The sequence below is a fragment of the Trichomonascus vanleenenianus genome, assembly GCF_965637985.1.
Source record: "Trichomonascus vanleenenianus strain CLIB 3782 genome assembly, contig: TRVA0_007S, whole genome shotgun sequence".
Classification (NCBI taxonomy): domain Eukaryota; kingdom Fungi; phylum Ascomycota; class Dipodascomycetes; order Dipodascales; family Trichomonascaceae; genus Blastobotrys; species Blastobotrys vanleenenianus.
In genome coordinates, this window is record NW_027481880.1 from 312,461 (window position 1) to 338,398 (window position 25,938).

General features: G+C 49.8%; 10 protein-coding genes across 10 annotated transcripts; 5 read left to right on the plus strand and 5 right to left on the minus strand.

The window, feature by feature from the left end:
• Positions 1-585: 585 nt before the first annotated feature.
• Positions 586-3,078, minus strand: TRVA0_007S03114 (LisH domain-containing protein; the record flags this gene model as incomplete). Its single annotated transcript, XM_076683304.1, has 1 exon — positions 586-3,078. The coding sequence occupies one exon, from the start codon at positions 3,076-3,078 to the stop codon at positions 586-588; it is 2,493 nt and encodes an 830-aa protein (XP_076542548.1).
• Positions 3,079-7,367: 4,289 nt separating this feature from the next.
• On the plus strand, positions 7,368-8,092 carry TRVA0_007S03136 (coiled-coil domain-containing protein 124; the record flags this gene model as incomplete). Its single annotated transcript, XM_076683305.1, has 2 exons — positions 7,368-7,406; positions 7,457-8,092. The coding sequence occupies 2 exons, from the start codon at positions 7,368-7,370 to the stop codon at positions 8,090-8,092; spliced, it is 675 nt and encodes a 224-aa protein (XP_076542549.1).
• A 1,360-nt stretch (positions 8,093-9,452) lies between these two features.
• On the minus strand, positions 9,453-10,874 carry QRI1 (UDP-N-acetylglucosamine diphosphorylase; the record flags this gene model as incomplete). Its single annotated transcript, XM_076683306.1, has 1 exon — positions 9,453-10,874. The coding sequence occupies one exon, from the start codon at positions 10,872-10,874 to the stop codon at positions 9,453-9,455; it is 1,422 nt and encodes a 473-aa protein (XP_076542550.1).
• Positions 10,875-12,355: 1,481 nt separating this feature from the next.
• Positions 12,356-16,055, plus strand: TRVA0_007S03180 (uncharacterized protein; the record flags this gene model as incomplete). Its single annotated transcript, XM_076683307.1, has 2 exons — positions 12,356-13,325; positions 13,390-16,055. The coding sequence occupies 2 exons, from the start codon at positions 12,356-12,358 to the stop codon at positions 16,053-16,055; spliced, it is 3,636 nt and encodes a 1,211-aa protein (XP_076542551.1).
• A 966-nt stretch (positions 16,056-17,021) lies between these two features.
• Positions 17,022-18,413, plus strand: TRVA0_007S03202 (uncharacterized protein; the record flags this gene model as incomplete). Its single annotated transcript, XM_076683308.1, has 1 exon — positions 17,022-18,413. One exon carries the CDS (start codon positions 17,022-17,024, stop codon positions 18,411-18,413), a length of 1,392 nt encoding a protein of 463 aa, XP_076542552.1.
• Positions 18,414-18,639: 226 nt separating this feature from the next.
• ALG3 (dolichyl-P-Man:Man(5)GlcNAc(2)-PP-dolichol alpha-1,3-mannosyltransferase) lies at positions 18,640-19,902 on the minus strand (the record flags this gene model as incomplete). The annotated part of the gene is made up of 1 exon (XM_076683309.1): positions 18,640-19,902. One exon carries the CDS (start codon positions 19,900-19,902, stop codon positions 18,640-18,642), a length of 1,263 nt encoding a protein of 420 aa, XP_076542553.1.
• A 443-nt stretch (positions 19,903-20,345) lies between these two features.
• On the plus strand, positions 20,346-20,846 carry TMH18 (Tmh18p; the record flags this gene model as incomplete). Its single annotated transcript, XM_076683310.1, has 1 exon — positions 20,346-20,846. One exon carries the CDS (start codon positions 20,346-20,348, stop codon positions 20,844-20,846), a length of 501 nt encoding a protein of 166 aa, XP_076542554.1.
• Positions 20,847-21,653: 807 nt separating this feature from the next.
• On the plus strand, positions 21,654-22,502 carry MRPL17 (mitochondrial 54S ribosomal protein mL46 MRPL17; the record flags this gene model as incomplete). Its single annotated transcript, XM_076683311.1, has 1 exon — positions 21,654-22,502. One exon carries the CDS (start codon positions 21,654-21,656, stop codon positions 22,500-22,502), a length of 849 nt encoding a protein of 282 aa, XP_076542555.1.
• Positions 22,503-22,627: 125 nt separating this feature from the next.
• Positions 22,628-23,644, minus strand: TEX1 (Tex1p; the record flags this gene model as incomplete). The annotated part of the gene is made up of 1 exon (XM_076683312.1): positions 22,628-23,644. The coding sequence occupies one exon, from the start codon at positions 23,642-23,644 to the stop codon at positions 22,628-22,630; it is 1,017 nt and encodes a 338-aa protein (XP_076542556.1).
• A 302-nt stretch (positions 23,645-23,946) lies between these two features.
• On the minus strand, positions 23,947-25,821 carry TRVA0_007S03312 (uncharacterized protein; the record flags this gene model as incomplete). Its single annotated transcript, XM_076683313.1, has 1 exon — positions 23,947-25,821. The coding sequence occupies one exon, from the start codon at positions 25,819-25,821 to the stop codon at positions 23,947-23,949; it is 1,875 nt and encodes a 624-aa protein (XP_076542557.1).
• Between the last annotated feature and the right edge of the window lie 117 nt (positions 25,822-25,938).

The following is a 25,938-nucleotide window of genomic DNA, read 5'->3' on the forward strand; positions in this document are numbered from 1 at the left end:
ATGCTAACAGATATTAGCGTATGATTATAATTGTAGCAATAGATAACTGATAAAAAAACGATAATAGCTGTATGATACAGTACTTTGTAGAATTGCTGGAGATATGCGTATACCAATAATCAAGACGGCACCATCCCGTTCGACTGCTGACTTGGACTCACTCTAACAAACTTCACTCACCCAATTAGACAAAATTACCTGGGCTACTCCCTGGAAAGAAATTGAGGAGGAATTGAAGTGAGATTGAGAAGCAACTGATCGGAACTATGTATCTCTATTCGTTTCGAATATGCTCAATATTCAATTACCGGTACTATAATTTCCAGCTGGATTCTTACTACGAGGGAGAACATACTAGAGAGGAGAATGCTGGGGGTTTGGGGGCAGAGCCCCCAACTACGGGGTCTGGGGCAGCGCCCCAGGAAGAGCGGCATTTGAACGTAAGAAGAACCATTCCCCGTGCTACTTCAACGGACAGTAAGATCGCTGGTGGGAACTTAGTACAAAAATAGGTGTAGCCAATGCACAATAAATATTATTATTAATAAAAAAACAATAACATTTTTACACCAAGATTATCAGATATCAATCCGTGGCTTCTACACTTTCACTCCAGTTAAATCCTCCATTAGCATCAAATGGCAACCCTGATCCTTCATCAGTGTTCAAGAAACTGTTAAAGTCAAAGTCAATATCGCCGGTATCCCCATCGTTGGCAGTCGTAAACTCATTAAAGAAGGACGACGCGTCGTTGTCCAAAAAGGACCCATTGACGTCGCCCTTGGTGGCGTCTCCCGAGCCCGAGCTCGCGTTATTAGTAGCATTGTTGTTGGTGTTGCTCGTCGTGTTGGTACTGTTATTATTGCTGGCCGTAGCAGTCGCTGGAGTCGCAGTGGGGGCCGCCTTGTTCGCCTGGTTGATATGCTGGTTCACCGAGAAGTTCGCCGCCTGCGACAGAAGCGACCCGCCAGGGTTATTAGTATTGTTCTTGTCATTAGTGTTATTATCCGCCCCCGTAGTCATCGAGGAGAAGGATCCGCTCGGGTTGTGCGGCGTCACGGGCGTAGTAGGCGTCGGCGGCTCCGAAGTAACGGGAGTAGCAGGCTGCCCAGCGCCGGCCTTCTTTCCTCGCTTGCCTTTACCCCCGGCGGCCCCAGCGGCTTCCTTCTTCTTGGCCGCCATCTTGGGCGTCGGCGGGTTCTGTAAGCTCGGAGACGCAGGCTGGGTACGGTTGCCCGCCGCATTGACCGGCCCCTGGGGCGGGGGCATCTGGCCCGCCGCTCCGGCGCGCTGTTGCGGCTGCTGGGGCTGGTTCGGCTGCTGCTGGTTCTGGTTCCACATCATCTGGCCCTGGCGGTTCATCATCTGTTGTGGTTGCGGGGGCTGCTGGCCCTGTGATGGCTGCCGCATCATCTGGCCATTGGGTCCGCTCACCATAACGTTAAAATCGACATTGTTGAACTGCGCGTTGCCCACGTGTGGAGACTGGCCTGGCATTGGTGACTGCGGCGCTGGCTGGTTCCCCAGCTTGGGGGTGCCCCGTCGCGCCATGTCGTTCTGCGAAGAAGGCGAGCTCGCCGTCTGCTGCATGTTGCCCATCTTTTGCTGCTGGAACTGGGCAGATCCGGCCGACATTGTGCGCTGAGGCCCGCCTGGCGGCTGGTTGCCTTGTTGCTGCTGTTGTCCTGGCGGCTGCTGGCCCGGTTGAGCGCCGTTCTCGCCGTGCTGCTCTCGGGCAACCATGAGACGCTTCTTGTTCTGCTGCTCCAGTAGCATCAGCTGCATTTGGTAGTCCTGTAGCGCATTGCCCTGAGCCGCAACCGACGCGGCGTTTGGCGGGCCTCCAGGGCCCTGCGGCTGCTGGCGGCCCGGGTACCCTTCCACTTGGAACAACGGCTGGCCGGCCCCGTCCTGCTGCTGCGGCTGCTGCGGCTGAGGCACCTTCGCCGCAGCGGCTGCGGCTGCTGCCATATTAGGGTTCATCATCATTCGCTGCTGGGTCATGGGCATCGGCGCACCACCCTGGGCCTTGAACTGCTGCATCATCTGTGGATTAAATGGCTGGCCATTGTACATTTGCTGGCCGTTCTGGGGCTGCTGGCCCGGCTGGTATGCCCCATCGGGCGACAGGCGTTGGCGCTTGGCCGGCGACGAGTTCTGGGGAGTCGGCGAGTGTGACGCGCCTCCTGAGCCGTCGTCGGCGGCCTGGGGGTTCTGTTGGTGCTGGGCGGCCTGCTGCTGGGCCTGTTGCTGAGCCTGGGCTGCTTGCTGTTGCTGTTGGAGCATCTGCTGCTGTTTGAGCATTTGCATTTGCACCGGAATCGCCTGGGTCGGCATACCGCGCCGATTTGACGAGTTGAGCGCCGCACGGTGCGCCAGGTTTCGCTTCTCAGCCTCGCTAAGGTTCTCAAAATGCTGTTGCTGTTGCTGCGGCTGCTGCGGCTGTTGAGGCTGCTGCTGCTGTTGCTGCGGCTGGAGCCCTGCGGCGGCTGCGGCGTTCATGGCGGCCGCCTGGCGCTGCCGGAACAAAGCCGCCTGCTGCTGGTTCATGACGGGCCCCTGCGGTATCAGTCCCGCGTTGGCCATGGCATTGTTCTGGAGGTGCGTTACGCGGTTCGCAGTGTCCTGGCGAAGTCGCATCGTAGCCCCAGCGTATTGCTGAGCGTGCGGCGTACCGCCACCCTTACCGCCGCGAGCGGTGTACATGTCCCAGAATAGCAGCCACCATTCGTAGAGGAAGCCCTGGGGTGCGTCGATGGGCACGATGGGCTTCGGTAGATCCTCGTCGTGCTTGGTGTCGTGCATGCCATTGACAGGTTCTACCTTGGGGCCCTGGCCGTTGGCACCTGGCGACGCTGTCCGCGACCCAGATGTCTCCTTATGGAATGCCTTGGCCGACTCTACGAGGTTGTGCTTGACCAGGTAGTCATATATGTACGAGTGGAGCAGGTCCTTATCGTTCTTCTGCTGTCCCATCTGCTGTGGTGGCTGGGGCTGCTGTCCCGGCTGCCCCGGTTGGTGGTGTTGGCTTCCCGGGTGCGGTACGCTCATGTTATGGCTCTGAGCATCGACGTTCATGGTCTTCAAAACGTCGCGCACTGTAACGTGTTTTCACCAGTAAAAATTGAAGGAAGAAATAAACCGTCTTCTCTCAAATCAATTGCGACCCAGATCTTTTTTTTTAAAAAAAAAATTAGGCTTTATCCTCGCAACTTTTGCTAGCTCTCTCTCTCTCTTTTGATCTCAAAAGGGGGGGGGGGGTACCAAAGCAAAGATGCAACAACGTTAAAAGTGGTAGAAAAGCGACCGAGGCTCGAAAGTAAGAGCAGACTCGCGATGCGGGTTTTCGTTTTCTCGAGCGTCCCAACAAATAAATAAAAAAAAAGCCAACTGTCGTTTCAACCGTCCTCTGGTCCAGCCGTCTACACAACTCCCTAACCGTGGCTTTTAACGAGGAAAAAGCGTGTCCCAGTTCAACACAAGTTCCTAAAATCCGTGCGGATTTGCTTCTTCGTCTCTCTCTCTCTCCAAGACTTGGTGCGGTCCTGACCGGGATGATGACAGGTAATGGAACACTCCTTCCACTCAGCTGCTTTCGTTCGGGGTTGCGAGAAGGTGAGAGGAGGAGGGGGTTGGATGGTTCTTCACGCCTCGCGTGCGCAAGGGAGGGTAAAATGTGCGCAGGAAAACCTAAGCCGACACGGGCGAAAAATAAAAAAAAAACAGTAGACGAAAGGCGGAAAGCCTAGCCGGAACTTGATGACAAAAAGTCCTTGGGTAAAAATTAGCCCCTCGAGTATATCCGAGTAAATTTTTTTCCTCCCTTCCTGCCCTTTTTCGAGGAAAAAAAATTACTCCGCAGTGTAATGTGCCGCCGGGTCTAATGTGGGTGGTGTGGATTATTTCCGCCCCCCCCCCCCCTCCTCCTCCTCCTCCAATGCGCACGCAGAACGTCTGCTGTTTGGAGGAGGAGGAGGGGGGGTTTTGGGAGGTCTGAGCCGCCTGCGCAAGCGTTGGGAGATTACAAGCCGTTTGGGTGGCGGTGGGACCTTTCATTCGCTCCGAGATCGAGAAACAGGGGGCGATGCACGTTTTGCTTGTAAACCCCCCTCAGTGAATGTACCCACGTTATCTGAGGCGTAGAAAGAGAAAGCTATGGCAACGGCGGTATAGCCACACTACTCGTACAATACGCGGTATGTATAAAGAAATAATTTTTTTTTTGTCGATTAAGGCGGGGGGATGGTTTTGGCATACGGGGCACTAATGTGTGAGATATATGAAATGCATACCGTATACAACACCCACCCGTCAATCTGTCTCCGGCTGCCAAATTTCATAATTAGACTCACCAATCCCTCTCCATAGTACCGTGCTGTACACTGTACCACAGTAGTACACTATAGTGACAGGGCTCTCCCCTGTCACTCTTTCTTTATTTTAGCCGGAGCCGAGGTCGGACTTGGTCTGTGGTGTACGGCGACGTAATGGGCCGTTAGGTAAATCAGGAACCAGCGTGATCGGCAGCCCGGCTACGTCCAACGGCTTTTACCAAACTCCGAGATGCGGCTCATGGGGCTCGGCGATTCCATACGCTACTGAGTTGACGATTCTTGAGAGGCCAGCCCCTCAAACTCCCTGAGCCCGTCTTCGCCAATTATAGTGGCTGTAGTTCTATAAGTACATCCATCCTACCCTTCCAGTGAAACAAAACTATGGTCACCAAATCCATTCACGCGAATTTAGTTCAACTGCCGTTCTTCGACTACCCTGGTACTAGATTTAAACTTTACATGTTAATGGTTGAAAGTGTTACCGGCAATTAGTGTTACACATCGGGTACTAGTAAACTATACAACAGGATGCGCGAGGGTTTCCATCCCGTCATGCAAATGTGGCAGATATGACCAATGTCCTGCTTGCGAGTCGCGAGATACGACGTGTCGGGAATGACAAGACAGGTCGCTTCAGTCAACGAAGCCCAGGGTCGGCTAACCGTATATCACGTTTATGGCTACCAGAGGGGCCATTGCGAAGATCATCGAGCCATGGTTCCGACTGGTGCAGAATATCTGGGCGAAGTACGGTATCCAGGACTGCGATTTCTACAACTTTGATGAGATAGGCTTTTAGGTAGGCATCATTCGGTCTAGGTTGGTAGTTACGGACTCCGATCGAGTTGGCAGGCCAAAGAGTATCCAACCTGGTAACCTGGGTGACGGCGATCTGCTGTAACGCCGGCGACGGGTACGTGATGCCACCCATAGGTGGCCATTGTATAACTGTCGCTTCGCGGAGGACGCATCCGATGCGGAGACACGGTATTTTGGCGGTTAAGGGCTGCCACCACGTCGCGAATTGGTATGCGACAGATGCCACAGTGCCGCAGACCCGTCCGACGCCGCATTGATGACCTCTCGTTTTCTTCCTCGACGTGTCTTTCCTCCTCAACCACACCCTTTTCGGCCATTAATTTCCTTGCCTGGGATCCGTCAAAACCCCCTCGTTTAACCTTCCATCGTTTGCCGACGCCAGTATTGCCCTCCCTTAGGTCATGCACCTCTGCCTGCATAAGGTCCAACTTATGAATTATCGGATGTACTCCCTTCGTAAGCTTGTCGGTTGCGGTATAATTGGGGTCGAATAGCTCCCCTGGTGTCTGGCAATCTTGTCCTTAATGAATGTGGACTGGGCAAGCGCTTCGCTGATGGTTTGGGGCGTCTTGGAGACCCAAGGTTCGGGTCATCCGTCGGCGAATGGATAGACGCGTGGCTTATCCCCATGTTTATGGCCTTACATAAACCATTATTGCTTCATACCTAGTGTTGCCGTTTGAACTGGTGTACATGCATGGCTTTGTCTAATTAATCCAGTAGTGCTGTTGCACCTTCGCGTCGTCGTCATACCACAGTAGTACAGTGTATTATACAGTAGCTGTCCTTCCACTCTCTGAAGTCAGCTTATAAGACCACCATTCCCTCGCATTTTTTCTTTTCCTTTTTCTTCACTGTTTCTATTGTGAACACTTCGATATTACTGCCTGTTTGTTCAGCAACACATAAGGGAGATATAGGCCGTTTGCCCATCTATTCTTTGAAGCTCACTACGTTTTGATATTACTACGCACCTGTTCACGCTCTAGCGCATTTTGTCCAGTGGAGGCAAACGTTGTACTGTCAGTACATAAGGATTAGGTAGTAGATATTCTACGAAAACTCAACAGACAATAGGTAACCATGAACGTCACTGATTCAGTCCGTATTCGACGGATATACGCATACTGCATATTATTCAGTGTCTTGTTTATGATCGCAATATTGTTACAGTGGACGTCATGGATGGCTATCCTTGAAGTCAAAAGAATTGTGACCAATGACGCTCATCAGGTGAAAAGTGGACCTCAATGATGGCTATCCTTGATATCAAAGGAGCAGTGGCCAATGACGCTCATCTTGTGAAAGAGGCTAAATAGGGGCTGCACTGCTCATTTATGACACTTTCAGCAACCAGTTGAGAGATGCTACGGGTGGCTACCACAAGATAGGGGTGGCTATAGTAGGGACAGCAGATTCCTATACCGACACATTAAGCACGATGAATAACTGCAAGGACTTTACCACTAATAACAAAATTGGACAGAATAACTGCGCTGCTTCACTTTTAAGTTCTGCAATCTCGTTTGGATATTATCGGAATCTGGAATCAAAAGCGTGACGGCGAGCGATGTAACCTTGCTAACTGGTAACATGACGATAACCGGAATATCACTCCGCTATGCTTTACATACAGCCTATCATGACAACCATATGGAAGAGTTGTAATGATACTGTCAATTACAGTTTCCACAGCGAGATTTTAGATTCAGAAGTAACAATGCCGTGATACAGACACACATTCATCCGCTACTGCCAACAATTACAATATGACGAGAGTTCGAAAGATTACACAAAATTAATATAGAATTCAATCAATACAACAAATTAAAATGAAATAAAACGCAATAAAGCACCAGGATTCACCTCATAGCTATAGAATGCATTCGTAGGAGGGGTTTGGGGAAACCTCAACTACCATGAAGCGGAACTACGGCGTTTAGGCCCTGGCCCCAAGAACATTGAGAAGAAAAGCAGGGAGGGAGCTTTTGGTCTCCATCATTCTTGTTCAATCCACCCAAAAAGCCAGCCGAAGCCAGTCTACGCCGGTCGACGTCAGTCGAGCATATGGCATTTTAAAGTGGCCAGTGATTTTTTCCGCATTAGGCAAGTGCCAGTAAAAACTTACCCTGACGGTACCAATATGCAGGGCACACCACCTCTCATCGTGACCATCGCGACCATCGCATCACTGTTGTCCATACGGGATTAAAGATGGGTAAGACTAGAGGTGCAGACACAAACTCAAGGAAGGTGAGTCGGAATTAGCATTTGTTTGGACTTTTAGCTAACTACGAGGCCAGGCGGCGGGAAACGCCCGCAAAGCCGAAGCGGCAGAGCGAAAGCGGCAAGAAGAAGAGGCCCGTGAAGCCGCTCAAGAAGACGCCAAGTGGGCCGGCGGGTCCAAAGACTTGTCCAAGAAGGACCGTGAAGCAGCGAAGAAGGCCGAGGCTGACCGAAAGAAGGCGGAGCGTGATGCCCTGCTGGCCGAGGAGGAGGCCAGCCTTCCGACCAAGCCGCTCAAGTCCAAGCAGCGAGGACAGGAGAAGGTGGCCAACCGTCGGGCAGGCAAGATTGATGACTTCATTGGCACGGGTAACGGCAAGGAGTCTGCTCTGTATGCGTCTGGTATTGATGATGCGCTAGATGCATTGGAGATCACCAAAGGCGGTAAGAAGGCGTCTGATATCGAGCGACACCCGGAGAGACGATTTAAGGCCGCGTATGCTGCTTTTGAGGCTGACCGGCTGCCGGAAATCAAGGAGGAGCGGCCAGGCATGCGTCTCAACCAGTATAAGGATCTTATCCGAAAGGAGTTTGAAAGGTCTCCAGAGAACCCATTCAACCAGGCAAGTGTCAAGTACAATGCTTCTAGGGATGAGGTGAACGACGTGCGACAGAGCCTCAAGAGTGCTGCCGAAAAGAGATTGGAGCGTTAAATTGATTGGTAGCGAAGAAATTAGATTATGGCTTTTTTTTGGCTATATCAAAATCCTGAGAAGATAAAATAAATAAATGATTATGGAGTTTATAATGTATAGATGGATCTTGTTAAGTTCTGCATGCTCGGCCAATTACATCCACAAGAGATTTTCAGAGCCACTCTCCATAGCTGTAATGAGACTATTTCAATGTACTTGGTGCAATAGACCATTAGCCAACAGGGTAAAATTGTTACGCAATTAACAGTACTGGTATTATCGGCACTGCCTGGTACCATCTGTAACTCATTTGGGTCAATATACGAAAACGGGACAATATGATTGGATTATAAGAAATTATCAGCCGCCGTTAGATACTGGAACGCATTACATGCGCATATACAGTACAATATAATTAAGGCTACTTCAAAGGCACCGTTTTTTCTTGGCAACGACGTCGAGAATTCCGATTTCACGGTACATAATCACATCATGTATAAAACACTCCAATTCTTATAGGAATCTACCAACTGCACTTAACCCAAAAATAATTCATTTTCTAGGCGAGTGAGACACTCAATGCTATGCCATTAAGTACCGGTAGTACTACGACGATGTCTTCTAGGATACTTCATCATTACACAGCCAGATATCTAGCAATTGCTTGCCATAAGCTTACCACGGTCATAGAAACGATATTTATGGTCATTCATAAGGCGATGAATATATTATTGAGTCGTGAATGTTTCTATTCGCCCCATCTACCGAAGCATCGAACCTTAACTAAGAAAAGAGTTACTATGCTTCATCATCTAGCGAGAGAGAGTTAAGGTTCAACTGATTCACTCAATTATAGAGAGAGAGCAACAGTCCGCACAAATAGCAGCTTGGTTTCAGATCACCGTTAAGGCGTGGATTGAAGCCCTCCGCGAAGGGGGAGCTACGGGAGCTCGAGGGCTGGCCCTCGAATACATTCCACTGCTAGCACTAATGGGGGAACCAGTCCCCCCAAACCCCCCTGGGGCTCCGCTTCGCGGAGATAATTGCTGAATCAATTGGATATATCTATTCTCCGCGAAGCGGAGCTACGGCAGCTCGAGGGCTGGCCCTCGAATACATTCCGCTGCTAGCACTTAATGGGGGGACCAGTCCCCCCAACCCCCCCCCCCCTGGGGCTCCGCTTCGCGGAGATAACTTGTTGCCATGGATCAATTGGCTATATCTAAGGAGAGTTCTCCGCGAAGCGGAGCTACGGGAGCTCGAGGGCTGGCCCTCGAAGACTACTAATGGTACGATGGTTGAAATCTTCACAATGGAAATATTAGCAATTAATAAATAAAAGATGGAGAATCGATTAATAATTTAATAGTGTAATAAATTACAGCGATGCAGAAGTAATCTTTTGGCCCTTGAACTCGCCGAGGCCCTCACCACCGTACGAAGTGAGTGGAGAGACCTCGACCTCGTCGACCTCGACAATGGCGCCGGCTTTTTCAAGCCACCGCTTGCTCTGGGCAAGCAAGTCACGGCGCGAGGTCTCCGGACAGTCGTCCTTGGCGCCAGGGCCGTTCTTGAGAGGCGAAAACTCGTCTTTTCGAGACACTTCAAGAGATGCAAACTTATCAAAGGAGAGCCGCGGGAACACGTCAAACACAAACTGCTCCAGCTTGATGCCATTCGGCTTAGATGGCTTGGCAACAACCTCGCCACTCTCGAGATCAATGTACGGGATCTTCTTGCTGGCAATGTGGAACGGCAGGTACGAGGACGTCCAGTTGGGGATGTTGAGCAGGAACTTGGCCGAATAGTAGTGGTTGACAATGTTGGCGGCCCGCAGCTTGAGCAGACCTGGGTTGCCCTCGACAGTGGCGCTGGCCAGTTCTGGCGAGATTTCAGAGTACTCAATGACGGCCGGGGCGTCGTTCTTGGACACAATAAGACCGACAGATTCGGTCGCATCACGCTTTCGCACCACCTTGGTGGCAATATCGACGCCTCGCTGGGCCGAGAAGCCAATGAAGCTCGGGTCAGCGATTCGTACCAACGAGTTGTCCACGCAGTATGTGTGGATATGCTCAATGCCTCGCTTAGCAATATCAGCCAGTACACCCGACCGATTGAGCGCGTTGTAGATGCCACCGTTACCGTCTGGCGCAAATGCAACAGTGCTCTTATTAGCGAGAATGATCTTACCCTCGGGAGTCAAGCATGGCAGAACGCCCTGCTCAAAGAAGGTGATATTGGCCGGATCAAGCCCAAAGTAGCCGTTATCGGCAAAGAACTTGACGGTGGGCTTTCGGGTGGGACCCGAGGTCATAATATACCACGGAATGGTGGCCCCACCGGCGAGTTCGCTGAGCTTCTTGATCCGCTCGGCTTGCAGCTGGAACAGCGACTTTCGCGACGGCAGACCAACGTCGTAGCAGCCCTTAGGCGCAGAAGAACCGAGTCGCGTACCCTGGCCACCCGCCAGCAAAACAACACCGACCTTGTTCTGCTCAATAAGCCGCATACCGGCGTCGTACCACTGCTCGGCCTCCTCTGGCGAAGCATCGAGAAGAGACGCAGTGCTGGTACTGGGAAGTGGCGTAATGGTGCTCTCACCCGGGGAGCTCTCACGTTTGGCCTTTTCCAGGGTTTCCTGAGCAATAGTCGTCACCTGCTCGACGTCTACGAGGTTTAGCTGCGTTAGCAGCTGGGTCTTCTCGTCCTCGGTGAGAGAGTCCCAGAACCGGAACACGTGGCCCTGGCCGGCCTTCTCGTACCGCTCTCTGATCTCTGTTATATCAGAAGTAGTCATGGCTTATTATTATACACAAATTATTATGAGGGGTAGTTGGTAGGAAAAGAGTCAAAAAATAAAATTTCACGGTTTTGATGCGGTGTGTTTACTGGATGTTGTTTACGACAAATCACACCAACAAACTGTAACGAACAGGAACAGAAACGAAGGGAAAAACAAAACCAACGAAAGGGAGAAATGAAGAAAAAGAATCTGCGAAATGCACGCCTCCTTATATATAAACACACACGTAACTGATTTCAGACGTACACTGTGTTGTTTTTGTTGCAGAGCCCTTGCAATGGACTAAGCGGGCCCGACCAGTCGTAGGCGGTGGGTTTCCGTCAGGGGTGGCTGAACCTAAAAATAGCCAATAAGGGCTCTGCTCGTAGATGTCTCACTCGGCGGTAGATGGCTGAGATGCGGCTCGCCATTTTCCAAAACACGCCAAAAATAAAGCCGGGTTCCCAACCATTGTAGCTACACATTATAGGCCTACAGTTATCGGCTGTGCGTTAATTACGTTTGTGAGTACACTTTTTATGCGTACATTTTGTGCTATGTATGGGTGTAAGGGGAGCCTGTTGTAAATGCCAAGGGGAAAACAAGGCCCTGATACCGATGGGGCATGCAATTCTTGTGTACCTGCACTACTACCTCTGGTGTACTACACCATTAGGTTCTTTGATGTGTGTAATGGGGTGTACAATAGCGGCATGGAGGGGCAGAAGTGCGGCATAAGCCGGCGGCGGGCAGTTGGGTTACCGGGCCCGGTATCATGACGTCAACGCGGCGCCCGTCAACCATTTACCCCTGGCCCTCGAATTACGCCCACCTTCACCAAACCTGCTACTTGGGGGGCCAGCCCCCCAAACCCCCCGTGGCTCTCCGCTTACGCGGAGGGATTGAACATCAGCAGGTATTCTCCGCGAAGCGGAGCTACGGGGGGTTTGGGGGGCTGGCCCCCCAAGAATAGAAAGACGAGCAATAGAGCGGTTCTCCGCACGGTGCTGAGAAATACGCGTGCGTCCACGTGTAAAGCGGTGCCGGGGGATGCCCCCTTTAATTACCCGGCAGCCACCACCGCACGGGAGTGCGTAACGTATGTATGTGCCTGCCTTTGGGTGTGTCAAACGGACACACTGCTGGAGTGCATCCCCCGTTCACTTCATTCTAACCGATCCGGACCTGACTTTTCTCTGTTTGCTACAGGGAAGAGAGGCTACAGGAGACGAACGAACAGACGGACTAAATACGGCTACCCAGAAAGAAACTTGGGGAAAATTAAGAGGAGGAGATTTTATTAAGGATCGTAGTACTCGTAGTCGCGCGGTGGTTTTGGTATTAATACCCTGTTAAACGCATTATTTACCTATCGTTGAGTTTGGTGGTAAAAATTTTTGACGTCCTACTTCTATCAAGAGCGGAATAGCGGATAGTTGGACCTTTTTTTTATTTTTATTTGGTGAATGGCGACAGGGGTATATACTACTATGGCGATGTCGCAGTACGACGAGGCCTACCTGGCCGTCGCAGAGATACTATCGTCATCGTCGTCGCCGGCCCATGGGTATTCCCTTCCTGGTGAAGACACCGCGGCTAAGGCCGTGCTGATGCAAAAGCTGAATGCACTGAAGAAGCCACCTACCAGGGTGGTGCCCGTGTTCTCGACGCCCCCTTCGTCTAAAGAGGATCTGGCGACCACTAAAGTCACGGGAGGGGACCTTGAGACGCTCAGCGCCAAGGTACGTGCCCAGGAACTGGAGATTGAGTCGCAGCGCCAGACGGTGCTAGGGCTCGAGAATGACCTGTTCCACGCGCGAGCGCTCGTGTCTGCGTTCACGGAGTCAATCCAGCCCGATCAGAAGCGCATTGTTGACACAGACCTGCTCGATCGCGAGTTGACCAAGTCGCAGAATGCCAACAAGGCGTTCCAGAAGGCGCTGCGTGAGATTGGCGAGGTCGTCATTGCCGTGGCGCAGGGCGATCTCAGCAAGAAAGTAACCATCCATGCGCAGGAAATGGACCCAGAGATCGTCAAGTTCAAGGAGACCATCAATACTATGATGGACCAGCTCCAGCGGTTCGCGTCCGAGGTCACGAGGGTCGCCACCGAAGTCGCTGGAGGCACGCTCGGTGGCCAGGCCGAGGGCGACGGCACCGTGGGTGTCTGGAGAGAGCTGACTGACAACGTCAATGTTATGGCGAGCAATTTGACGAACCAGGTGCGAGAGATTGCTGATGTAACGCGTGCTGTAGCGCAGGGTGATCTCAGTAGGAAGATTAACGTTCATGCGCAGGGAGAGATTTTAGAGCTGCAAAAGACTATCAACACAATGGTGGACCAGCTGCGGACTTTTGCGTTTGAGGTCACGCGAGTGGCTCGCGAAACGGGTGTAGAAGGACGGCTCGGTGGACAGGCCAAGATCGACGATGTCAAGGGTATTTGGCGTGAACTAACGGATAATGGTAAGTTTCCTTAATTCCTGAATTGCGGAAGACAGATGGTGGGGGCTAACAATTGAATATATAGTAAACGCTATGGCGAGTAACCTCACAGACCAAGTGAGAAATATCGCAAATGTTACCACAGCGGTCGCCAGAGGCGACTTGAGTCAGAAAGTCTCTGCAAACTGTAAAGGCGAGATTCTCGACTTGAAACAGACTATCAATAAGATGGTGGACCGGCTGCAAAACTTTGCTACCGAAGTTACCACTCTGGCCCGCTCCGTGGGTACCGAAGGTATACTCGGCGGGCAGGCCAAGGTCGAAGACGTAGAAGGTGCATGGAAGGAAATCACCGAGAACGTCAACGTCATGGCCAGCAATCTCACAACCCAGGTGCGGTCCATCGCCCATGTTACCACCGCCGTAGCCGAGGGTGACCTGAGTCAAAAGATTGACGTCCACGCCCAGGGAGAAATGCTGGCTTTGAAATCGACTATTAATAAGATGGTGGACCGCCTTCAGCTGTTCGCTTCAGAAGTCACCCGGGTCGCCAAGGATGTCGGTATCGATGGTAAGCTCGGTGTCCAGGCCCAGGTTTCCGATGTTGACGGACTGTGGAAGGAGATCACGACGAACGTCAATACTATGGCTTCTAATCTTACAACCCAGGTGCGAGCGTTTGCCCAGATTACGGCCGCCGCTACCGACGGTGACTTTACCCGGTTCATCACTGTCGAGGCTTCCGGTGAGATGGACGCCCTCAAGACGAAGATTAATCAGATGGTCCTCAACCTTCGAGAGTCCATCCAGAGGAACACAGCTGCTCGAGAGGCTGCCGAGCTTGCCAACCGCGCTAAGTCAGAGTTCCTGGCCAATATGTCTCATGAAATCAGAACTCCAATGAACGGTATCATTGGCATGACCCAGCTGACTCTGGACACCGAGCTGACTCAGTACCAGCGTGAAATGTTGTCCATTGTCCACAACTTGGCCAACTCGCTGCTGACGATTATCGATGATATCCTCGATATCTCCAAGATTGAAGCTAACCGAATGACAATTGAGAAGATCGCCTTCTCGCTGCGAGGCACTGTGTTTGGCGCGCTCAAGACACTGGCCGTTAAGGCAAACGAGAAGCCGCTCGATCTCGTCTACAAGGTCGACAATACCTTCCCAGACAGTCTCGTCGGAGATTCTTTCAGACTGCGTCAGGTCATACTCAACTTGGTCGGCAATGCTATCAAGTTCACCGAGAGCGGAGAAGTCGCCCTTAGTGTCCGCAAGGCTGACGACCAATCCAAGGGCAGCCCCGAGGAGATGATGATTGAGTTCTGCGTATCCGATACCGGAATCGGTATCCAGGGAGACAAGCTTGATGTCATATTTGACACCTTCCGCCAGGCCGACGGTTCGACAACCCGTAAGTTTGGTGGTACCGGTCTCGGCCTGTCTATTTCCAAGCGTCTCATCAACCTCATGGGTGGTGACATTTGGGTCAAGAGCGTGTACGGTAAGGGCTCCCAGTTCTACTTCACACTGGCCGTTCAACCAGCTGACGCCGGTCTCAATCAGCTCCTTGAAAGCATTGCTCCATTCCGAGATCACAATGTGCTGTTTATCGACACCGTCCACGAGAAACATGTTACAGAGGAACTGGTTGCCAATATGGCGCGATTGTATCTTAACTGCTGGGTCGTGCACTCCGTCGAAGAAGCACCGCTTCCCGAGCGATCTGGAACTGGCCCCAAGTTTGACACCATAATTGTAGACACTCTCGAAGTTGCCACCAAGCTGCGGATGCTGAACCATCTTAAGTACATCCCACTGGTTCTGCTCAACCCATGCATCCCCCAAGTCAACCTCAAGCTCTGTCTTGACCTTGGAATCACATCTTATGGTAATACCCCATGCTCAGTACACGATATTGGCAACGTACTTCGGCCCGCGCTGGAGAGCCGCGCTGCTCCTCTGAATTCCGACGGGGCCAAGCAGTTCCATATCCTGCTTGCCGAGGACAATGTCGTCAATCAGAAGCTGGCAGTACGCATCCTAGAGAAGTACAAGCACCGGGTCGAGGTGGTTGAAAACGGCTCCGAGGCGTTCGAGGCTGTCAAGCGCAAGAAGTACGATGTCGTGCTTATGGACGTCCAGATGCCAGTTATGGGTGGATTCGAGGCTACTGCTCGAATTAGAGAGTGGGAGAAGCAGAACATTACTGTGCGAACTCGTACGCCAATTGTCGCTCTTACAGCTCATGCTATGCTGGGCGACCGGGAGCGATGCATGCAGGCGCAGATGGATGAATACCTTTCTAAGCCGCTTAAGCCGGCACTGCTGGTGCAGACTATAAACAAGTGCGTCCACTCGGTGAATCAATTGCGAAATCTGGCATTGGGTCCGACGACCGGTGGTGGGTATGGCAAAGCAGGCAAAACGAACTCGCTCTCTGGAAATAACCCTGGAGGAAACAACAACAACAGTGCTGTCGCCTCGGCATCAGTTACTACAAACAATGTCGCGAATAACAATCCGAGCAGCGGTAATTCCGCGGGCTTGAACTCAACACCCTCGCCTGTGTCAGTCCTCCCCTCCCTGGCAATCCGAGCGACAGGAGGTAGCTCCCCAAGCACGAACTCTGGTGGAATGAGGCCGCAATTGGACAGGTCTGTCTCAGCATTGACCACTTTAGATGAGAAGGACAACCAGGACGATGCCCCGCGCAGTGGCACTCATAGAACTAAGAGCGGGTAGGCCGTGTGATGACGATTGTACATGATGAGATATGACTCCGAGCTATTATTTTTTATTGTTTATTTTTTTTTACTGTTATCAGTCGTATAGCAGTATAATGCTGATTTGTTCGTTTGTTCTGTTATTACTAGGAATGTGTAGCCCGTTCATCCTTGGATAGCCTGTTTCCAGCGTGCTACCTTTAGTGATTCAATTAGCGGAACCCGTTCATTTTGCTCATTGGTTTATGCGTATTCATACTATTCTTGTCCTGAGAAATAACGTAGGCAAGACTATGGTATAAGACACGCCCATGAAAAAATAACACTCCAGATGATTTACAAACGTTGATGAGTCGCCAACAAACTGTCCATTGGTAGATGAACACCCTCGAAAAATCAAACTCCCGGACGCTATTCAAGAGGGAATCCGTAAAGGAATGGCAAACGGGACTTGAAAAATGAAAAATAGGAGCGAGAGAAGTGCACTACCCTACAATAATAGCCAACCTTCTGGTTTGATATTCACTATTAGCTTCGATTTGCTTAATTGGTAGTGAATTCTATGAAGATTAAGTTATCTAGGTATTCACGATAAATAGTACTATTAGAGCCCTTGGATATATCACTTGTGTTGATATTCTACCGGCAAAATTAATATTACACTTCCAACCTCGAATTGAGAATGCCCCAAGGAACGAATTACCCCTGAGATCTGCAGTGCGTTACTAACCCGCCTAATCATAATACTACAGTATATTCTATAGAAAACCATTTCACCATTACAATTATGTTCTGTAAGGATTATTTCGAGCATTACCCTAAATTCAGCCCTCGTCAGGCTTGCATGCTGAATGACTCTCTATGAGAATTACCGTGTACTTCATGGCGCATATCTTATCTCAACGGAAAGTGTTTGGGACACCCCACATAGATCCATCACCCAAAATATCAGCTGGCAGGGTAAAAAGATATATGGCACCCATAAATGGCAGCTGACGAAGGCAAAGGAGTCGAGTTAGGGCTCCGAGGCACTGTGTTTGATGCTCTCAAGACGTTGGCCGTTAAGGCACACGAGAAGTCGCTCGATCTCGTGTATACGGTCGACAATACCTTCCCAGACAATCTTGTCGGAGATTCTTTCAGACTGCGTCACGTCATCCTAAACTTGGTCAGCAATGCTATCAAGTTCACCAAGAAAGGTGAAGTTGCGTTTAGTATCCGCAAGGCCGATGATCAGTCCAGGGGCAGCCCCGAGAAGATGATAATTGAGTTCTGCGTATCCGATACCGGAATCGGTATCCAGGGAGACAAGCTCGATGGCATCTTTGACATCTCCCGCCAGGCCGACGGTTCGACAATCGGTCTCGGCCTGTCTATTTCCAAGCGTCTCATCAATCTAATGGGCGGTGAAGTTTGGGTCAAGAGCGTGTACGGTGAGGGCTCCCAGTTCCACTTTACACTGGCCGTCCAGCCAGCTGACGCCGGTCTCAATCAGCTACTTGAAATAATTGCTCCATTCCGAGATCACAATGTGCTGTTTATCGACACCGTCCACGAGAAACATGTTACAGAGGAACTGGTTGCCAATATGGCGCGATTGTATCTTAACTGCTGGGTCGTGCACTCCGTCGAAGAAGCACCGCTTCCCGAGCGATCTGGAACTGGCCCCAAGTTTGACACCATAATTGTAGACACTCTCGAAGTTGCCACCAAGCTGCGGATGCTGAACCATCTTAAGTACATCCCACTGGTTCTGCTCAACCCATGCATCCCCCAAGTCAACCTCAAGCTCTGTCTTGACCTTGGAATCACATCTTATGGTAATACCCCATGCTCAGTACACGATATTGGCAACGTACTTCGGCCCGCGCTGGAGAGCCGCGCTGCTCCTCTGAATTCCGACGGGGCCAAGCAGTTCCATATCCTGCTTGCCGAGGACAATGTCGTCAATCAGAAGCTGGCAGTACGCATCCTAGAGAAGTACAAGCACCGGGTCGAGGTGGTTGAAAACGGCTCCGAGGCGTTCGAGGCTGTCAAGCGCAAGAAGTACGATGTCGTGCTTATGGACGTCCAGATGCCAGTTATGGGTGGATTCGAGGCTACTGCTCGAATTAGAGAGTGGGAGAAGCAGAACATTACTGTGCGAACTCGCACGCCAATTGTCGCTCTTATTGGCCATGCTTTGTTGGAAGACCGGGAGCGATGCATGCAGGCCCAGATGGATGAGTGCCTTTCTAAGCCGTTTAACCCAGAACTGCTAGTGCAGACTATAAACAAGTGCGCCCATTCAGTGAACCAGTTGCAAAATTTTGACGCCCCTCGAAGTGGTACTGATAGAACTAAGAGCGGTAGGCCGTGTAATGTCGGTTGCATATGATGCGCTATTGATTTTTATTTAACATTGTTACTAATTATTTATTTTATTGTTATCAGCTCAGTTATACCGGTGCTGTTATTAACTCGAGAGATATCAAGAGACTATCCTGTAAGACACGCTTATGAACAAAAGAATGGAGTACGTACTAACGCGGTATATAAATTAAAGTGTAGCATTGACTGTTATATGTATGATACAATATTAGCTCTGTATTGACCCATTGAAACTATAGCCAATTGTTCGTGATAATAAATACCAACGACACCACCACCATCGAGCTAGAAACATTCGTACTGGGAAACACATTCCAAGCGTACTCTTGCATGCCCCACACCAAAAGCTGAACAACAAGAGGCATAGAAGAAGTGTGTAGAAGCAATGGGATAGACCAGTAGAACCAGGAATAGAACTGGTAGTGTAGTGACCTAGCGCAAAGCATTCCAATGAGATTGCTCAGTGCAATAGTGGTGACGACATATCGCGGGTAGTTTGCCACGGGCTGAGACTGCGGCCCCGAAGTAAAAATTGACTTGAACAGAGAGACGAGTGATTCAGCTCGGAATGGCTGCAGGAACCGCTCACCTGGCACCAGTGCAAAGAGAACTAAGATGGTCAAGTGAGTGATAAGGAGGGTATATGCGAATCGTACCGACAAAAACGTTTCCAGGTCAAGAAATCTCCAATTTACCGTCCACTGGTAGAGGAACACCCTTGAAAACTCAAACGCCCGGACGAAGTATTCAATAGGGAATTCGTAAAGGAATGGAAGTGCAAACAGGACTTGCGGGATGAGGAATGGGAGTGAGAGAAGTGCAGCACAGGACCAGACATTGTGGAGCTGCGAAAGGTACACAATTGCTGCACCCGGAAGGTACAAAAGAGCAGACATCTTAACAGACACTGCCATACTAAATAGACTCATTGACAGGGAGAGTAGTAGTATCTTTGAAATCGAAGGCAATTGCCTCGGGGCAGTTGGCTGAGGGCACAATTGAAGGAGATAAACGGCCAGAACTGCAAACAGAGTAGCAAAACAATCATTGAACATTCTCAACAGGTAGATGCTATGCAGCCGTTTTGATAGAACTACCAATGGCAAAATGTAAGGCGGGAGTCTCGCTTTCACGTACACAGCGAATACAACTGCCAGGGTCACCAAATAAACCCCCATGAAGATCCATTGGGCCTTGGCGATATCAGCTCCTTGATCCGTTAGATCATAGAGAATTGAAAAGATAAAAACATGGCCCGCTGGATATACCAAAGGCCCTGTTCCGCCGTAGATCTGAGTATAGTCCCTTTCGCCTTGAACGATTAGGTTGATCTGTTCCATATAAGCGGTCCAATCTATCTCCGTATATGGAACCCTGAGAATGATTGCGGCACAGAGGGCCAGGTCAAAGAGCCACAACAATGCTGCTGCATATTTCGAATATCCAGGGTCCTTGGCCGCTGCTAGACCTTTTTGCATCCACCAGACCAAACTCATCCTCCTGATCTACAGCGTCCACCACATGCGCTTCTCTGCTCCCCCTGGTTTTTGAATGGACATCGTAGGGCGTGGCAGTTGGGAGTTTCTGCGCGCGCGAAAACATCACGAAAAAATGGCGACATTGCGACATTTCGCCTCTGCGAAGAAAGTGTGTCGTCTCATGCTGCGATGGGGTCATGGGCTGTTATAAAAGTCCAAGTTAACCTAAAGAGACAAGTACAGGCTAGACTACGTAATTAGATTTGGACTTCATTCAATTGCCTTCGTGTATGTCATACAATAGCTGAACAAGTAGGGACTTCCCCCACCCCTTGAGCCAAGCCCCGCCAAGGTGGGTCACAAATGTCGGAACACAACGGCACACATAATCAGGCCATCGTCACAACAATTTCGACATAAACTTCTTTACCGTATATTTCAACCTAGAAGTATTGAACAAGATGGGCTTAATTTCTACCCTGGGAACCATTGCTCCGTACCATGTCCTGGCGTACTCGCTAATGTTCGGCGCGACTACGTACCAGTCGTTCTTTTCCGGCCTCATGGCCTACCGAGTACTGCCATATAAGGAGTTCTCCATGTTGCAGCACAAGATCTTCCCACCGTACTTTGCCTTCCAGACAATTGCTGCGGCATTCCTCTACGTGTCGTCGCCAACTCCTCTCGACTGCACGGCCAAGACGACGCTGGCAATTGCCTTTTTCTCGGGGCTTGTCAACAGCCTTGTCCTCGGTCCAAAGTCCAATAAGCTCATTGTCGCTCGAAACGAGCAGGTCGAGGCAGAGGGCAAGTCGCACAAGGATCCAACTGCCAGCGAGACCATGAAGAAGCTCAACAAGCAGTTTGGCAAGTTGCACGGTATCTCCGTGGTCATTAATCTTGGTCTGTGGATCTCTATGTTGACCTATGGTATTAACCTTACTGAGCGATTGACCAATTAACCAATTTTTCGTAGCTAGGAACTAACTTGCTTAAATTGAATTATTCTTTTAATAGCATATAAAAACTGTGTAAGCATTCTTCATCATTTGTGGATCGCTATATTGATAAACGGTGGTATAACAATAATTGCTGGCTCTAAGCAACTTCCTTTCATCTCCTGCCATAATATAGGAGGACGATAATGAGTATGCCAAAGAGAACCCCAATCTTTAATAGCACTGAGTAGCTCCGAAGGTGCAGCATCTATGACTTATCTCTGGGCTATAGCAGCCTTCTTTCGGGGGCAAGCTTTTGTGTGTTGTATTTAGTGTCCTGTGGTAGCATAAATGGCACGACAAGCAAGGGGAAGTGTCAACGCCCTCTCTTTCAATATACCTCGGGCCAGCTACACGCCCTCTAGCTCGGCTCCGGGGAAGTAAATTGATAAAGGACCAAAAATATAAAATACATTTCAAATTAACACGTCAAATTTCCTATCTACCGTAATACAGACTGATTGAATTGCCTACTGGTAATACTGCTCTTGACTCATTCGAAGTCATTCCAGATCGTTCCATAATGCCTCCATCTAATAAATAGCTGAACTAGGGTACTATACGGATTAACGCACCCCGAAATGCCTTACAGCTATCCAAGTACAGGTAACATAGAAGTCATCGATTAATAAAACGTACGGCTGAGATTTTGGTTAAGTAATTTTTCAAAGTCAAGTAGTTAAGTTTTTTTCCGGTTGGGTAAAAAATTATTCAAAACTTCGGAAAGAGAAGCGACGAACCGACCTTTGGCCGCAGTTTTACCTATAGAAAATGATTCGAAGGACGCTGTTACGACAGTCTGGAGCGATCCGGGCGGTTCGAGGGTATGCTACCGAGAGCGTTTCCGTTACTGAGCAGCCTCCGCCAACCCCAAAGGCGGCTCCAGAGAACGTCTATGCCGGCCTCATCCTGTCGCGACGCCCAATTGTGACCCCAGATCTGACCGACTTTGAAAAGGCCTACTACAAATATCAGGATGAGCTGGAGCGACGGCTCATGTGGACCTTCCCACAATACTTCTATTACAAGAAAGGTTCTCTGTCGGAGCGACGTTTTGTTGCGCACCAGCGGGGTCCAGTGGTCAGGCACCCAGGCGTGATCTACGAGCAGGGTTTGCCTGATATCAAGTTCAATCGAGAGCGACGATTCAAGCAGGAGATTGTCGTGCCAAAAGAAGGCGGTGACGAAGGTAGCGAGAGCTCTTTCACGCGACCGATTGCTCCAAACTCGCGAAAGACCGAGGCCGATGAAAAGAACGACACTAAATCACTAATCAGACAACTCGACAGGACTCTCTACCTGGCAATTAAGAAAGAAAACGAATGGGCTTTCCCAACATTCGACCTGTTGGCCAAGGAGCCGCTGCACATTGCCGCGGAACGAGGGCTGCGAGAGCTGGGCGGGCCAAACATGCATACCTGGACAGTGTCCAACACGCCTGCGGCGATGTTCCGTCGAGACCCTGCCAGAGACTTCTTTGTCAAGAGCCACATCATTCACGGCCAGTTCACGCCGCAGGACAAGAAGGTTGATTTTGCATGGCTCACCAAGGAAGAGCTGGGTGACAAGTTCGCCCCGAAGTACTATAAGGTGCTCGAGCCAGTTCTCAGCAACCAATAATTACATAAATAGTTTCCCGTTTGTAAATAGCTAAATAGCACCATGTACAGTTAAAAAAACTCCGCGAAGCACATACCTTTGGGGATCTGCAGATAGCTATAATCTAAGAAAGAAGCCAGGTGCTTTTAGCGCGACCACACACACATGCCATATGGGTCTCCCGATCCTGCTAGGCTGTAGATAACCGGGCTCCAGGACACAACTGGTTTCGGCGCATAGTTCGTTCGATTGAAAACATGCGGGTATTCTCCTGTCTCTGTGTCTGCAATGATAATGGGCTGGTTGTTTTCAGACGCAATGGCAATAAACGCACCATCGTGGCTGAAACTAATAGATGAAATAGCATTATCCGACTTGGCGAAGCTTCGAACGCAGATCCAAGTCGACAGATCCCACAAGCACACAACTCCTTCATTAGATCCGGTAGCTAGATAAACTCCCCGGGGGTCAAACTCAAGACAGCTGACAGCTGATCGGTGGCCACGAATTGTGTTCACTACCTGAGCAGGCTCAGGCGACTCTCCTAACTGTACAAGGCTGATGCTTCCATCTTCTGAAGAGTACGCAATATAACTAGACGAGTTGGACCAAGAAACATCGCATATGTTAGTATTCGACTCGATAATCTCGTGAGAAAGCTGTCCGTCGCTCAGGCGGTATATCTGTATGCGATTGTCTTTAAACACAGCAGCAATATACTCCCCGTCCCGCGAGAATCGGACCTTGACCAGATCCGCGGGCTCGTTTACAATGTCTATCCGCTGAAGGACCTTTCTGGTCTTGACCTCCCATATGTTTATGAACCGCTCACTGGCTGAGGCCGAGGCAAGTCGGTCGTAGAACACCGGGTGCCAGCATATGCTCTCAATGGGGCTGATATGGGCGTTTCTGATCTCTAGTGACGTCTTCAGTTCTGGCCTATCGGCTGTCCATATTCGAATGTTCCGGTCATTCTGCGAACAAGCGATGCGATTTCCTAAGCAATTCCATTCGACATTCTTAATGTTCTGGCCGCTGACGTAAAGGTCCCGGTACGTAGTCGCACGGTATGTGCTGAAGTACTCTGCCGCCGAGTCACTGTTTACTGATGCTTGGAGAGCAATTGGCCGGTCCCTCCTCCGGCTGTCTCGATTATGCGACATAACAGTCTATGTTAAATTCTTTTTATTAAGCCAAATTAGCAATAAAAGAGTGTCCTTATCGATCGCGTAGTGAGTGTGCTCGGTTAGTACCCATCACCGAATGATTTTCGATGTCGCCGCGCACGCACGGCATTAGTGGACCTTAACGGTACTGTACCACTGTACCAGGTACAGAGTAGAAGGAATCCCGTGCTAACAAGCCAATTACCGGAATGATATAACAGATGTTTATGAATAATTGTTTATATGTATTAAAAAGAGATAATTTTTTTATAATTCATGATTTGCTGAAGTGGTAACTATTATCTTCCATGTTTAAGAGGCACGTTTAGATTTATACTCGGCATGTGTGCCTGGTGCCTGTGTGGGTGGTCAATTGAAATTATGTAGCGTCGCAGTCTTCTATTTAGTACTCTATTTGCTCTAAAGAATGTAGTAGCGTATATTTCGCCAAATGGAAACGACCTTGTGCTCCTTCTATCCGCAACCTCAACCGTCAACGGATGAAAAGTACACTCAGGAGACAGTTTGAAGAACTCGTACGGAAGAAATAGCCTCTTTACACAGGGATTGTTGAGAAAAAAACACGCAATGGTCCATGTCTTCGCGTGGTTCATATACGCACCAGGGTCCAGTAATACTTTTGGCGGGAGAGGCTTGATCTCAGCTATCTGCTGGAAACTCGATAGACTAAGAAATCCCCTGGTGCAGCCAGCAGGTGAAAAATACTTAACGCCTTGCAGCGTGAGTGATTGGCTCGGGCAGCAATTTGATAGTATGTTGGCGGTTAGATCAGGGGAGACTGAATAGCAGACCAAATGCTGAAGCTGCTTTATAAAGTGGCAGGTCTGGTCAAGCGATGGACTGCTGACGCAGTGGAACTCGTATTTGTCATCATCGACCACCAACCTCTCAAGTTTAGGAAACTGAAATGTAATGTAGAAAAGCGTAGCTGTCCCGAGAACCTCCAGGCAGGTAACTGCTGAGCCGTAGATTATTCCCCACGTAACCCCCTCGACCTCCAGCGAAGGGTGTCGTTTCATGGTGAAATGCTTGATATTGTCGGGCAAGGTAAGGATGTCGTAATTGCTAAAGTCAATGCCGTAAACTTCGAGCCCAAAATGTGAAAGAGTCGGGCTGGACTGCAGAAACTCGGCAATCCATCCAGGGTACACTATTTGTGAGAGTTTAAGGTCAAATGAGCGCAATGAAGGGCCGAGTAATAACCCAGGTGGGTTATTAGGGTATTCTTCTCGAGAGCCGACTCGCACGTCAAAGAAGTTAACTCGGTTCAGCCCATTAAATTCAGCAAAAAGTTCCGTAGAGTAGAAACTCTCTAGACTTTGCGGCAGTGTGGCTTGAATCCGCAATTGCCCCGTCCTCAGCAGTCTCATTGTACGAAGGAACTCAACAAATTGGATAAACCGTTCTTCAAACATGGCATGGAAGTAAATGTAGGTTCTCTCAAACTCGCAACCTACCATGAGCTGCTGGCTCACTTCGTGACAAATGTCGTCTCTCCACTGGTGAAGCCTAATCTCCAGCTCCTTTATGCGGTGTCTATTAACCGCAATAATAGCAAGGCTTTGCCTGGCATTCTTAGGAGTGACAGTAGTGTTATAAAACCCTTGGGGTAAGACAGAGCTCTTCCCAGTAAACGGCGTCCTTAAAGATGCGACGACTTCTCGGAGTAGCTGGTTGTTAGCTCCTGCATCCTTTCCAATCAATCGCATTAATGACCGCCGCAGCTGAACTGCCGCAGCTGTTGGGTATCTCTCTTTTTTACAACAGATAGCCTCACTAAGGTTGTGTGCTACTTCAAAGCGTTCGTCGATATTATGCCGGATTACGGCCCTTATAGCGTCCCTGACAAACTCATCTTCAGCAACTTTATCCTCTCGCAATTTCCACCGTAGAATGTTGTACAGAGGGTCAGCAGATCTCTCTTCTTGGGTATCCTCGACGAATTCTAGGTAGGCAGATTCCCGCATTGCAGCAACCCCGCTATTCCGTTGATAATGGTGGAACTCGACCTTCTTCCATATGAGACTCGAGGCCACTCGGTAGTAGTCTCTGCACACCATCCGCGTTCTCCATAGCCAGCAGTCTTTGCTATGGTTGCCTTCGGAAACGTACAGAAATACAATTATTAGCAGCTCATCTAGCAGCGCTTTCATTTAGCCATAATACATTAAACATTCAAATCAAATAAGCTATATATATATAAATCGCACACACTACTACATTTTACCGAAACCTTATTGATGCTGGATAGAGCCGGAAGACTGGCGTAT